This window comes from Bidens hawaiensis, unplaced genomic scaffold (genome assembly GCF_021521415.1).
Source record: "Bidens hawaiensis isolate Kalapana, Puna unplaced genomic scaffold, B.hawaiensis_p1.1 tig00419488_1, whole genome shotgun sequence".
Lineage (NCBI taxonomy): Eukaryota > Viridiplantae > Streptophyta > Magnoliopsida > Asterales > Asteraceae > Bidens > Bidens hawaiensis.
The window spans coordinates 111,568-124,972 of record NW_027504876.1 but is presented as its reverse complement, the minus strand read 5'-3'; the positions used below and the strand labels follow the sequence as shown (position 1 = coordinate 124,972).

The window sequence follows — 13,405 nt, the reverse complement described above, 5'->3', positions numbered from 1 at the left end:
AATATCCGATCTATACCCAAAAGTAACCGAAAAATACCTGAAAAATACACGAAAATACCTCTAAAAATTGTAACCCCTTAAAAATATTCAATCTATACCCATAAAAACCCCGGAAAAAGCCCGAAAAAACACGAAAATAGGGGTTTTTCAATACCCGAAAATTGGTATCCGATTCTATACCCGACCCGAACCCGATGATAGGGTATGGTTTTTAGAGACAATGCCCGGACCTGAACCCGACCCATGTATTACAAATACCCGATTGTCTAATACCCGGTCATACCCGGAACCAACTATTTGAAAAACCCGATTTGTGCACCTCTACTACAAGGCATTGGCGCATTGCCATGTTAGGGGGTTGTTTTGGCTACACATTTACTTGTTCATTTAGTTAAACGAATGACATGAACGTTTGTCTACCTTCATTCATATATGTTTGGAAACGGTTTTTTTACGTTCGATTATGTTGTTTCGTTTGTAAATTTATTCAGTTTATTCAACTTGTTTTCAAATTACTTTTGATAATAGTTATGTTTGGATATTCATGTTCACTTTTCGTAGGGGTAGTTTAGTTAAATTCATTTTTGGTTATTTATATATGTTTGTTTGTGTTCATTTACGTTCGTGGATTGTTCGTTTATAACTAACTATAAAGAAAGAACACAAAACAACAAAACAAGAAAGCAAGCCATTCATATATGTCTTGAATTTAAGAGAGAAAGATAAAACGGATTATAGATAATTCTTGGTGAGTTATTTATTGAATTTTATATTTAAACTAGAGATAATTATTAGTTTAAATTAATTAGGCTTATCTAGGAATTTATATTTATTTATTAAAATAGAGCTTGAGTTGGGTTGAGGTTGGAATGAGTTTAGGATAAATAAATGGTTAGGGGTATTATATTTAGTATGCTTTCGTTGATCTTACTCTGCTAATAAAAGAAAATGTTGAAACTTAAGTGTTAAGCATGTATTTCTCCTAATTTCTCATCTTTTATTTCATTCATTCTATTTATCCATGGGCCGGCTCTACCCATGAATTATCCAGTAATAGGTCTTTCACAACAAGCTCTACCTATACAGTAACGGTATTTAATTATGAAGGTTGGCTGGGTAGCTGACCCTGTTAGTCCGTTCTTGCAAGAGGGGTCTATGTTAGCTAAGATTTCCTATGCTTAATGGATAACCATTTGCTACCAATGGAAAAAGGGTCAAAACTATTTAGTCAATTGGGTTATAGCATAGTGTAGATTTTATTCATTATTAAGTTAAGTGCCATTTGCATACCTGAAGTTTAACCAACTACGCAACTTTAGTACATTTCTTTAATTTCGTGCAAATCAATACATGACGTTTCCAAATCATGCTATCTTAGTATTTTTCGTTAAACCCGTTTGTTTTTTCCATTAAGTCGTGGATAGAATAGTATTTATTTCATTTATCATTTACTTAACCCTATGGTAAAAAATAAATGAGTTGAACTACTTTTTTTAACAAAAATAAACGAACCGAACTACTTTTTTTTAACAAAAGTAAATTATCTGAACCAGTTTTTTTTTAATAAACGGACCAAACTATTTTTTTAACAAAAATAAACAAACCGAAATACATTTTTTAACAAATAAGCGAACCGAACTACTTAAAAAAACAAAAAAAAACGAACCACTTTTTTTAACAAAAATAAATGAGCCCGGCCACTTTTTTTAGCAAAAATAAATGAACCGAGACGGTTTTTAAAAAAAGAAAAGAAAGATAAACAAACCAAACTACCATTAAGTTCTTATTTTCCATCATGTGTAGTACATGGGTGAAACATAAAAAAGATACATTTCATAAGTCGTGAACTGGAAAAAAAAACATAATTCATAAGTTTTACTTTGTACATTATAAAATAAGGGATTGCTCTATAGAATAATAACCAAGTTTTAAAATTATTCTAATTAGGTCACTCATAAAATATTTTGTTCAATTAGGTCACTAAAGTTCATATATGTTTCAATCGTAAATATTTTACCTGAATAGCATGTTATATATGTTTTTTTAATTTTTAAATATCTTGACATTGCTAAATATTTTTTTAAAAATTGAAAAAAGTAGCAAAAAATGAGAAAATAATTTTTAAATTGCGAAAAATGGAAAAGAAAAAAGTAGAAAATTTTAAGTTACGGTTTCTTTATAAGAAACCATCATTCTTTTAGAAAAATATAAAAAAGATAGTTAGTTGATATTAAAATATTTAATAGTAGAATTATTAATCGATTCAATACCAAAAAAAGGAATATATTAATTATCTTGTAATTTTTTGGAATTTTTCATTTTTATTTGGCAATTTAAAAATTATTTTTCTCCATTTTTACTAATTTTAAAAAAAATATTATGCAATATCAAACTATTTAAAAAAAAAACCTAAATTACCTGCTATACAGGTAAAATATTTAGGATTGGAACAAAAAATAAACTTTAGCGACTTGATTAGAACAAATTTTTTTATGATTGACTTAATTGGAACAAATTCAAACTTGGTTATTATTTTATAAAGTCATCCATTAAATTAATCATAAGTATTTTGAGAATCATAGTTGAAATAACGAACCTAATTTATTTTTATCATTCGACAATCTCGTGTAATACGCAGGTTCAAAAACTAGTTAATAATAAAAAGAGTCGAACAAGTTGTTTAATCTCGTGTTTGTGTGTTAGATCAAGGGCCCAATTTCCAACACATGTTAGATCGTTTGTTCGGTTACGTTAAAAAACAAACACAAACATGCCCCAATCATGTTCATTTGGTTCGTGTACATGCTAGTCTTCGTCGATAACCATCAATGTGCTCATGAACATGTTTACCGACAGTTTTATTCAACTCACAATTTTCATGTTTTTTGTTTTGTCGATCCGTGGGCAATAGTGTGTGGCTCACTTATTTAGTAATGTTTATTTGGGTTGGAAGGATTGATAAGGAATGTTTATTTTTATGTATGTGGACCAAATGTTTATCAGTATGTTTTGGCTAAATGTTTTCTTGTTTGCTTAATTATTGATTGATTATTGTGTATAAACTATTATAAAATGTAGCATAATATAATCTTAAACGAATATTCTCGGAGTACAACTACAAATTAGTTAGCCGAATATGTTATGTAAATGTTAATAGACAATTTATTCTATTCTAAAATATCATATTTGGCCAAGTATGTTATGTACTCAATACATTAAAATGTAAGATATTAACGTATTAATATTTAAAATTTTGTCCAAAAAATTGTCTATACGCCCGTATAGGTCTATACGGCCATATTAACATATTAATATTTAAAATTGTGTCTAAATAATTATCTATACGCCCGTATAGCCCTATACGGCCCGTATAGGGCTATACGCATTGGCGGATCCAGCATACAAACGGGTGGTTCCCGAGTTTCGAAATAATAGTGTACGGATATATAGAAGACGCGTAGGAACCACCTTATAAATTAAGAGGGAACCACCTAAAAAAAATTCCTGGATCCGCCACTGGCTATACGAGGCACTATAAACAATGACTGACAATCTATGACACAAACTGACATGATTCAGGTGCTATACGACCGTATAGCCTTATACGAGCCGTATAGGAAAAAAAAATTGTGTGGGAATCCCAAGTGGTGTGAGAGGATCCTAAACCTTACTAAATTATGAGTCCACATCTTATCAAAACTGAATTATTAAAAATAAATAGATAAATAAATATAGAGGCATAAATAACAAGACAAAACTATATTTTTCCTACCTTCATACGCTTATATACAAATAATAAGCTTAATTTGGATTTCCAGGGAAAATAATGACAAAAAAGGAGACTTAATTGTTACCATGCAATAAAAAAAATTGGTTTGGAAGGATTTCCTTGAAAAAAAGTAGTCAGTGGATAACAACAGGCTAAACTATTCTTATCTTAAATATATATAAATAAAACTTTTAAAAGCTAGTTGGTTGTTTCTTACATCTTAAATCATCATATTGTTTTATTTGTAAATGAAGATTTCTCATGCATTTGATTCGAATTCACGGCTATGGGGCTAATCAAACCCAGATAGCCTTTAAACGGGTTATCTCATTAAATTAAAAATTAATCTCACCAAATATTTGATATGAAAATCCTATTAAATAGGGATATACTGTAAGATTTGGATCAGGAAATTTAAATGAATCAAAGAAACTGGAACTAGTTGCTGCCAAAAGTAATCTTTATTATAATAGCCAAATGCTTAGGAATGATTGAAAGATTACAAAAGTGGATTTCGGCTAATTGAAAGTGATGATAAACAAAGCAAACTAAAGATGCTTAAATAGAAAAAAAAATTTAGCAAACTAAGCAGATAAACTTGGTCTTCATTCTGTTCCTTTATTCTTGGACTCCAACGTACATTCAGCCCATAACTTGGTCACCACACCAACGACTCTTTTTCTGGTGGCTTAGTCAACATTAATCCAACACTCTCCTCCTTAGTGTTGACCTCTTTGCTAAAGTTCTCCATACCCACAAGGCTCCTCATTTCTGCAAATTTAATCCGGGCCAATGGCTTCGTTAAAATATCAGTCCTCTGCAGATTCCCGCTTACATGTTCAACAGAAATTTGATCATTTTCACCACATTCACGAATGAAATGATACTTCATGTCAATGTGTTTGCTTCTTCCGTGGAAAACAGGATTTTTCATCAATGCAATTGCTGACTCGTTATCAACCAGAGGCTTCACTTTCTCTGCAGCTCTTCCAACTAAATCACTCAGCAAGTTTCTTAACCACAATGCTTGACGCGCTGCTGATGTTTCTGCCATAAACTCTGCTTCACATGAACTGAGTGCTACAGTCTTCTGTTTTTGTGAACTCCATGTGATTAGATTATTCGAGTAATAAAACGCCATACTAGTTGTGCCTCGTCGTTCTTCAATATCAGTACCATAACTGCTATCACTGTACCCGATTAATCTGCCATCTCCGCCACTATTATACTTTAGCCCATATCCGGCTGTTCCTCTAATATACCTTAGGATTTGTTTAACTGCTGCATAATGACTTTGCTTTGGAGTTTGCATGAGCCGGCTTACTGTTCCTACTGGATAACTCAGATCTGGACGGGTGTGAATCAAATAGCGAAGGCTCCCTATTATCTTCCGATACATGGTTGGGTCGATATCCTCCCCGTCTTCATCTTTAGGGTCGACTGCAATTTGGGAGTCATGGGAAATGTTGTTTTGTTGCAAGCACTCATACCTGCCATGCTAAGAATTTTTCTTGCATACCCTTCCTGTTTGAGCATTATTCCCGTCCTTGACTGCTCAACCTCAATACCAAGGTAATATGACAAATTCCCCATGTCGCTCATATCAAATACCATCTTCATTCTTTTCTTGAATTCATGAATTTTCCCTTCGCTAGATCCAGTCACTAATAAATCGTCTACATATACCCCAACAATTAAGACGAAATCTGGTTTATGTACTATGTACACGGCTTGTTCATGAACACATCTACTGAAACCGAGTTCTTTCAGCACTTTATCTAGCCTTGCGTTCCATGCTCGTGGGGCCTGCCTCAGGCCATACAGAGCCTTGTTCAGTTTGTTCACCATCTCCTCCTTACCTTTCACTACAAACCCGCTAGGTTGCGTCACATAAACCTCCTCCTTGAGATCACCATTTAGAAACGCTGACTTGACATCTAGGTGATGCACAAGCCACTGTTCCTTTGCAGCAATAGGAAGGAGTCCAATTGTTTCTAATCGGGCTACTGGTGCAAACGCATCTTCGAAATCAACTCCCTTTCTTTGTACATACCCTTTTGCCACTACACGAGCCTTGTACTTAGTAACATTCCCATTTGCATCTTTCTTCACTTTATACACCCACTTTAACCCTATTGCGTTATGACCAGGCGGCAGCCGGGCTAAAGTCCAGGTGTTATTTCTCCTAATGCAGTCGAGTTCCACCTTCATAGCCTTTACCCATTCTTCTTTGGTTGCAGCTTCATCGTATGAAGCCGGCTCGTCATCAATCAACATTAACTCTTGGTTGTACCTATCTTGTACCTCTTTGTCAGTCATGGCTGTTGAGTTACGGTACAGCCTTCCAATTGATCAAAACCCCTGACACGGAGTGTCATCAAATGGAACCGTATTAGTGTCTTGCCTTGTCTCTGAATGCTGTCTTCGGCTACTTGAAACAAACGAAATAGCTGACTGATGATTGGCTGGAGTATTAAGGATTTGGTCGTCATTCACACTCTGACTTGGGCTTTGAGTTTCTGCTACCACACTTGTAACAGGTACACTAGCCCAACTCGTTAAAGGTCTTTCAACATTGGGCTCTCCCCAGGCCCATTTCTTGTTTTCAATGAACTCTACTGATCTTGCAATCACAATCTTGTTCTTGACAGGGTCTAGCATTCGGTACCCTTTTGTGCCTTCTTCACTCCTTAAATACACCATTACTTGACCTCAATCTTCTAGCTTGGTGAGGTGAGTCTTCATCTGCTTCACGTATGCCACACAACCAAAGACCCTTAGATGGCTAAGGTTCGGTCTGTGACCCTTCCACATCTGGTACGGTGTTGCCCCTTTTAGCCCCTTTGTTGCTATTTGATCAAGAATGTAAACTGAGTGCCTCACGGCTTCCCCCCATAACACCTCAGGTACATTCGTAGATTTTAACAATGAGCGAGTCATTTCAATGATCGTACGATTTCATCTTTCCACGACCCCATTTTGTTGAGGGTTGTATGGAGTTGTTAATTGCCTCTTCACGCCTTCATTTCTGCAAAACTCATTGAAAACATGTGAAGTAAATTCACCCACTTATCAGTTCTTAGCATTTTCAGTTTGTGCTTGCTTTCCTTTTCAACTTGGGCTTTAAACACTTTAAACATTTGGAAAGCTTGATCCTTCGAACTGATTACATATATGATATAAGGCTAAATATATATAAATCCCTCGTATATTTAATATAATATTTTATTAGTTTTCGTTCGGTTTTTATTAGAATTTGTATATTATTAATTTATTTGAATATTTTAGGTTCCGGGTTTCAACCATGTCAAAAAGAGGGCGAAAACAAGCAAAATGGGAGAAGGCCCATCGCGCGGCACTTTGGGCTCAGTTTTCTAGAATATTCTACAAATATTAAGTTTATGGGCTTAGATTTACAGAATCTTCTACTAATTTTAAGTTTATGGGCCTTAAAAGTCTATATAAACACCCATAAACTTAACCCTAATAATAACCTGAAAGCCATAAACAAAATTTGGAGCTCAAGAGGTGATCTTTTGGAGGTTTTGAAGGCTTGGAATCATACGGTGGCGTGCTTATCATCCAAGAACGAAGACCACAGGTTTTATCGCCTTTAATCTTTCGTTTCTTTTGTTTTCCACCATGAATTCCTTTATTGTTGTTTTGTTTTATTTTATGATGTTAGGCTAAAAATTATAGACTGCCTAGACTTATGATGAACCTATTATGACGTTGTGTTTTGATTTGGGATTTATTTATCGTTATGATTTTTATGATTTAGTAAAAGGTTTAATCATATTAAATTGATGCATATGGATATTTAGGATTGTTTGATTAATTGTTATTATTCCATAGTTGCGTAGATTATTGTTTGTCATTATGATAGGTTGCTATTAGGTCATCTACTTTGTGTTTTTGACTATTTTATGATTGATATGCATTAAGATCATAGGAATAATAATTATTAATTAATTAAACCTAAGTGTGCTGCTAACCTAAATATGTAAGGTGCTAGGTTATTGATAGATCTTTATTATTTGATATTGCTAGATTTAGTTCTTCGTAAAGAGTCCGTCTAGGTTTGATTATTTAATTATTGTCTATTGAATCAATTCGATATATTAAACTGCCTTTGATTTCCGCGCGTAAGGTAGGATTTCGTATAAAGGAATTAATTGTAAACAATTGGGTGACCGTAAGCGAACTTGATTTTTAATACTGGTGTGCGTTAAAACTTGTTAGAAATCCATAGGCTTTCTCTTGAGAAGGGTCAGGGGTCCTATTTGGTTTTTCTTTTAAGTGTCTATTTTACGATCCCAGTCAATAACTAAATATTTTCCCGAGTCAATTCATTACCAAAATTTAGGGGAGTCTAGCCTAGGTAGCTTTCTCATCATCATCTTATTTTCATAACAAACTTTGTTTTCGTTTAATTTATTTGTTTTCTTAATTAGTTTTAATTATAGTATTAATTTAGTATTTTAAATAACCCCCTTAAACAAATATAAATAATAAGTCGTGTTTTGTAGTCGAGTCTAATTAGCTAGTAAACGTAATTTAAAGAGTCTCGTGGGTTCGATATCCTGACTTACTTAGCTGTACTAGAGTCGACTGGTTCACTTGCCGGTTAGTAGTTTAGTTAATTTTAAGAGTCTAGAATTTATTACTTAGTGTCTAGATTAACGTGTTTTTATATAAATACTTTTAGCACATTAATAAACCTACATAAACCTTGTAAAATCATCAACAAAAAGTAAGAAATACCGGTTACCACCTGCTGTTTGTGGTGTAATTGGACCGCATAGATCTGCATGGACCAAGCCCAATGGCTCACTAGCTCTCCACTGAGCCTCTTTGGGAATTTCTTTTGAGACCTGTTTAGCCACCAGACAGCCTTCACACACATGCTTTGGATGGGTTATGCGAGGCATTCCCATAACCAAATCATTTCGAGCCATTGACTCAAGTACAACAAAATTTGCATGGCCCATCCTTGCATGCCATAACCAAGCTTCATTGTCTATGTAGGCTGCAAAACAAACTGGTTTTGCAATTTTTAAATTGATTTTGTAAAGTCTATTCACTGACCTTCGAATTTTCATAATGAGTCTTGCATGTGACTTGCATATGGAAAGAGAAAGTCAACAAAAGTGGGTTGTTACATTTATGCTCTTCCCATCAATTTTCTCTCTCAAATTAATCTCCACCATTAAAATCTAATATTAATGGATTAAATTGATTCTCACCCTTCTCATTTTCGTTGTCCTTTTATTTTAACTTTACCCAAATAATTAACTATAATATAAGAGTTGATATATACAAGTTATTCATGACCTTTTGTCAAAATTATTAATAAAAATAAAACTACGGTATTACTTAAAATATTGAAATTTGTTATCAAGAATTAATTTGATCAATTTATGCAATTATGCATCAATTGAAGTTGTAAATCAATAATTCAAGCCTATGGGTTAGAAGTGGAAAACAGTGAAAATAGATAACGTGGGCGTATGATGACAAACGGCTACATTGTTTTCTCTTTACTCGCATGGGTTGTTGCATGATTAATAAGGTCAGTTTTAGTAAGGTTTAGAGGACTGTTAGTGTTATGGTTCCTGTACAATGTGGGCCTAAGTACATAAACAAGGGATGAATGACCCGACTATGGTCCGAGTTATCCTTTAATTAACCATTATTAAATATAACTATGATTAATGTATGATGTGTTTTTTAGAACCAAATTTATGTTGATTATAACATCATCTAATCCACATACTAGATTATTGGGCTGAATTATGAAATGGGATAAGGATCAAACATTGTTCACGAGCCGAGCCGAAACAAGCGAAGGCTTGCTCGTTGTTTGGCTCGTTTACAATCGAACCGAACAGAACGGCTGAAATTCGAACCGAGCCAAAATCGAATCGAGCATTTTTCGATCGAACAGCCGAGCGATTTTCGAGCATTATTTATTTCTTTTTCACTCTAAAAATTTTAATAAGAAACAAGTTTGAATGTTGTAAATAATACATTTTGTAAACAAATTAGTAGTTTTTAGACAAAGGTGTTATAGGTTGTAAATTTTTTGGAGATACAAATTTGAAGTGAGATATAATAAACATGTAAACAAACTTTTAGTATTTTAAAAACTTGAATAGAACCAATGAAATTATAAAGTTGACGTAATAGGAAAATTTTAAAAGGTTTTAAACAGTTGTATACTAATATTTTATGTGTGTTGTCTATATATTATATATTTGCTCATATATAATTATATAAAAATAAATTAAAAATATTCGAGCCGAACCGAACCGAGCAAACCTTTGCTCGTTTACAAACCGAACCGAACCGAGCGGCTCGTTCACAATCGAGCGAAAAACGAGAGAGTATTTTTCGAGAAATTTCCTAGCGAGCGATGAGCGAGTTCGAGCGGCGAACAGTTTGGACGGCCCTAAAACATATCGGCAGTGTTTTGAAACAAGGACAGGACCGGCCGGTCCGACCGGGACCCGCTAAGCATACCGGAACCGATGACCCGCTGGGTGGACCGGAAATTTTAAAAAATTAATAAAAGAAACCAACAAAATAAAACTGAAAACCCTAGATTCCATCTTTGAACCACGCGGCTTCGTCCCCAACTCTGCAATCGTCTCGTTTCTGAATCAATTACTTGATTGAAACTTCGTCGATTTGAACTTCCCATGTTGCTTAAGTGGTTTGATTTTAACACAAAATAAGCACGAGGATGGTAATTGACTGATTATATGACATAGGAAGAAGATGGGAAGAAGAACATGAACACCAGTCAATTTTCTCTTGGTCACTGCTCTATCTCCGTTATATCACTTAGGGTTCCTTTGTTGGACCATTTGATTGTGTTGCTTGATTGGGTTGGTTAGGCTTAGTCCACTTCATAAAACTTGGTCTGGTTGGGCTATGTTAATGAAACATGCTTCATGAAATGAAAGTTTGGTTATTATTTTATTATATATAATATATATAATATTTAAATTATTTATGAGGTCTACCAGGTCAAACACCGATCCGTCCTCCCAGGTCGGTTCGACTTTTGACCCGGCAAGATGTCCGGGTTGACGTCCGGGCAAGGTTTGAAAACATTGCATATCGGAGCACGGCCTCACCTCAGAACATTCCCATTCCATCTCATAACCTCAAATCCAAAATTATACTAAAAATCACTGCATTTTCTCTCTCCTGTTCAATTAAATAATATTTCTTTATACCTTTATCATTACTTTTTTTCTCCCCTTCACTCATAACCACTTTCAAAATATATTAAAAAGTTATAGGACTCGCTTACAACACCCTAAATCACTCCTTAACTTATAAAAAACCCATCTCACATAATTTGATGAATGAATTGAGAATGCTCTTACGATAACCTAAATCCCAGAGTTACCTCTTCACATGCCAAAAGATAAATAAAGAAAATGTATATTAAAATAACTTTTATGTTTCCTTATTATCAGGGCATCTCCAATGGTGAGGTTTTGGGTGTTTTGAATCATAGGTGTCTCCTAGGTGGAAGAGAGAGAGGAGAGAGTGAAAAGAGTTTGGAATTTCAATATGGTCTGTAAGGTGTGTGTGAAAGGATGAAGAAGTGAGAATGGAAGGAGAGAGAATGTGAGTGAATGATTAGGATGGTTGGATTTCAAACCATGCATAAAGCATTGGAGATGCTCTTACTAACTTATTGTTTTATAATCATGTCTGTTCATATTCGTTACCATTTAGTTTAATATAACATCAATTAAAATATTTTAAATTAAATTTATGAATCATGCAATTATATACGTACGTTCAGTAATCTAAGTGCTGCAATATACTTGTTCAACTTTCCTTTTTTACTCTTTCTTAATCAATTTCATCTAATTTATATAATAAATATGAACATATATAATCCACCTTTCTTATATACCTACAATTTAAAATAACTAGTTGGTCAAACAACTTTTTTCACTTTAGTGGCAGAATACACGCATATAATCAAATACTTTGAAATTCTAGCAAATCATCTATAATTATAAGCATGAACAATTTAATTAGAGTAAGCTAATACAGAGGATTTATAATCCTTTCATATTAACATTTAATCTAGCATTAAAATAATTTGGTTTAACAAATTGTAACTTTGTATTTGGGCCTAGTTTAGAACAAACTATAAATGGTTTGTGGGCTTGGGCAAATGTGTTGAGCTGGCCTTGAATAGTTAAAAGAAGGGTCTAGTCACAAAACAAAGGGGAAAAAAGAAGCAGCTAATCGGCCATGAATTCCAATTTCTCTATAAAAATATGAACAACACAATTTCAATTTAATTGCCTTATGACATATATATATTTAAATAATTTGCAGCAGCAGCAGCAGCTAATTATTAAGAAGTTGGAACATTTGAAGATTCCTCTGGCTGATGTTCAATTAGCAACGGATGGTTTTTCAAAGGCTTACGAAATTCCAGATGGGGGTGGGTGTACTATGTACAGAGCAAAACTCGACGACCATTTTGGTAAAGAAAATCATTCATCCGTTGTTGAAGGGACTGATCATGTGCTTATTAAACGCTACCCTCCTCCTGGACATGAGTACTGGGGAGAAAAAGAGTTTTTTACAGAAGTTGAAGTGCTTAGCGCTGTTAAGCATCCCAACATAGTCACCCTACTTGGATTTTGTTTTGAAGCTTCTGAGATGATCCTTGTCCTTGAGAATGCTTCTAATGGATTCCTTGGTGATTATTTGGAAGACGTCAACAGTAGCATGCGCATTTTCACTTGGGAAAAGCGTTTGAAAATCTGCATTGATGTTGCACATGCGTTAAAGTACATTCACTATGAGATGGAGGACCAAACGATGATAATAAACCGTGATATATGTAGCTACAACGTCTTTTTGGACAAGAACTGCGGGGCAAAGACTGTTAACTTTTGGTGGTCTGTATTCCTGCCTTCAAATCAACAAGACGAAGCACTCCATATCAGCTGGATTGGCAGAATGCGCCACATAGATCCAGAATATAAGAAGACTAATAAGTTAAAAAGAGAATCGGATGTATATGGTCTTGGAGTAGTTTTGTTGAAATTCTATGTGGGAGGATAGCCTTTGACCCAATTTACCTTAAAGAGAATGAAGCAGGGCTGGCTCATGTGGCAAAACAATGCTACTGCTCGGGAACAATACAAGACATTATTGATCATACAATAAAGGAAGAAACAAGTGAAAACAATTTTGTTCTAAATAGAGGACCCAAAGCGTATATTTATTGAAATTGCACATCAGTGCGTGGCAGAAACTCAAAATCAACGTCCAACAATGAAAGATGTTGTCAAGGAACTTGAGAAAGCATTATTCTTTCAAGTAAGTCATTGTTCTAACTTCATATTATTGATCCTAAGAAGTAGTGATTGTGATGATTCACTTTAGTTTAATAAAAATGTAAACTGATATGACATTATACTATAATTGATAAAGCACAATGGTAAAAATCTTTTCCACTTTCTGAGTTTACTTTGTTTTATCGTTGTTGCTTAAACATTTTTAGACTGTCTGCAGCTTTGCTGAACTGCTGATATGAAAGTGTAAAGAAAAGAATATGATCAAAGTTCAATTTAAAACTTTTGAAAA

The 13,405-nt window shown here is 34.1% G+C and overlaps 1 protein-coding gene across 1 annotated transcript; it reads left to right on the top strand.

Moving 5' to 3' along the window:
• The first annotated feature begins 12,112 nt into the window (after nucleotides 1–12,112).
• On the top strand, nucleotides 12,113–12,880 carry LOC143609055 (putative receptor-like protein kinase At5g18500). The gene has a single exon (XM_077083921.1). The coding sequence runs from the start codon at nucleotides 12,113–12,115 to the stop codon at nucleotides 12,878–12,880; it is 768 nt and encodes a 255-aa protein (XP_076940036.1).
• The last annotated feature ends 525 nt before the right edge of the window (nucleotides 12,881–13,405 follow it).

Coding starts and splice junctions, on each gene's coding strand:
- LOC143609055 (XM_077083921.1), top strand. CDS start 12,113: ATGACATATATATATTTAAATAATTTGCAGCAGCAGCAGCAGCTAATT.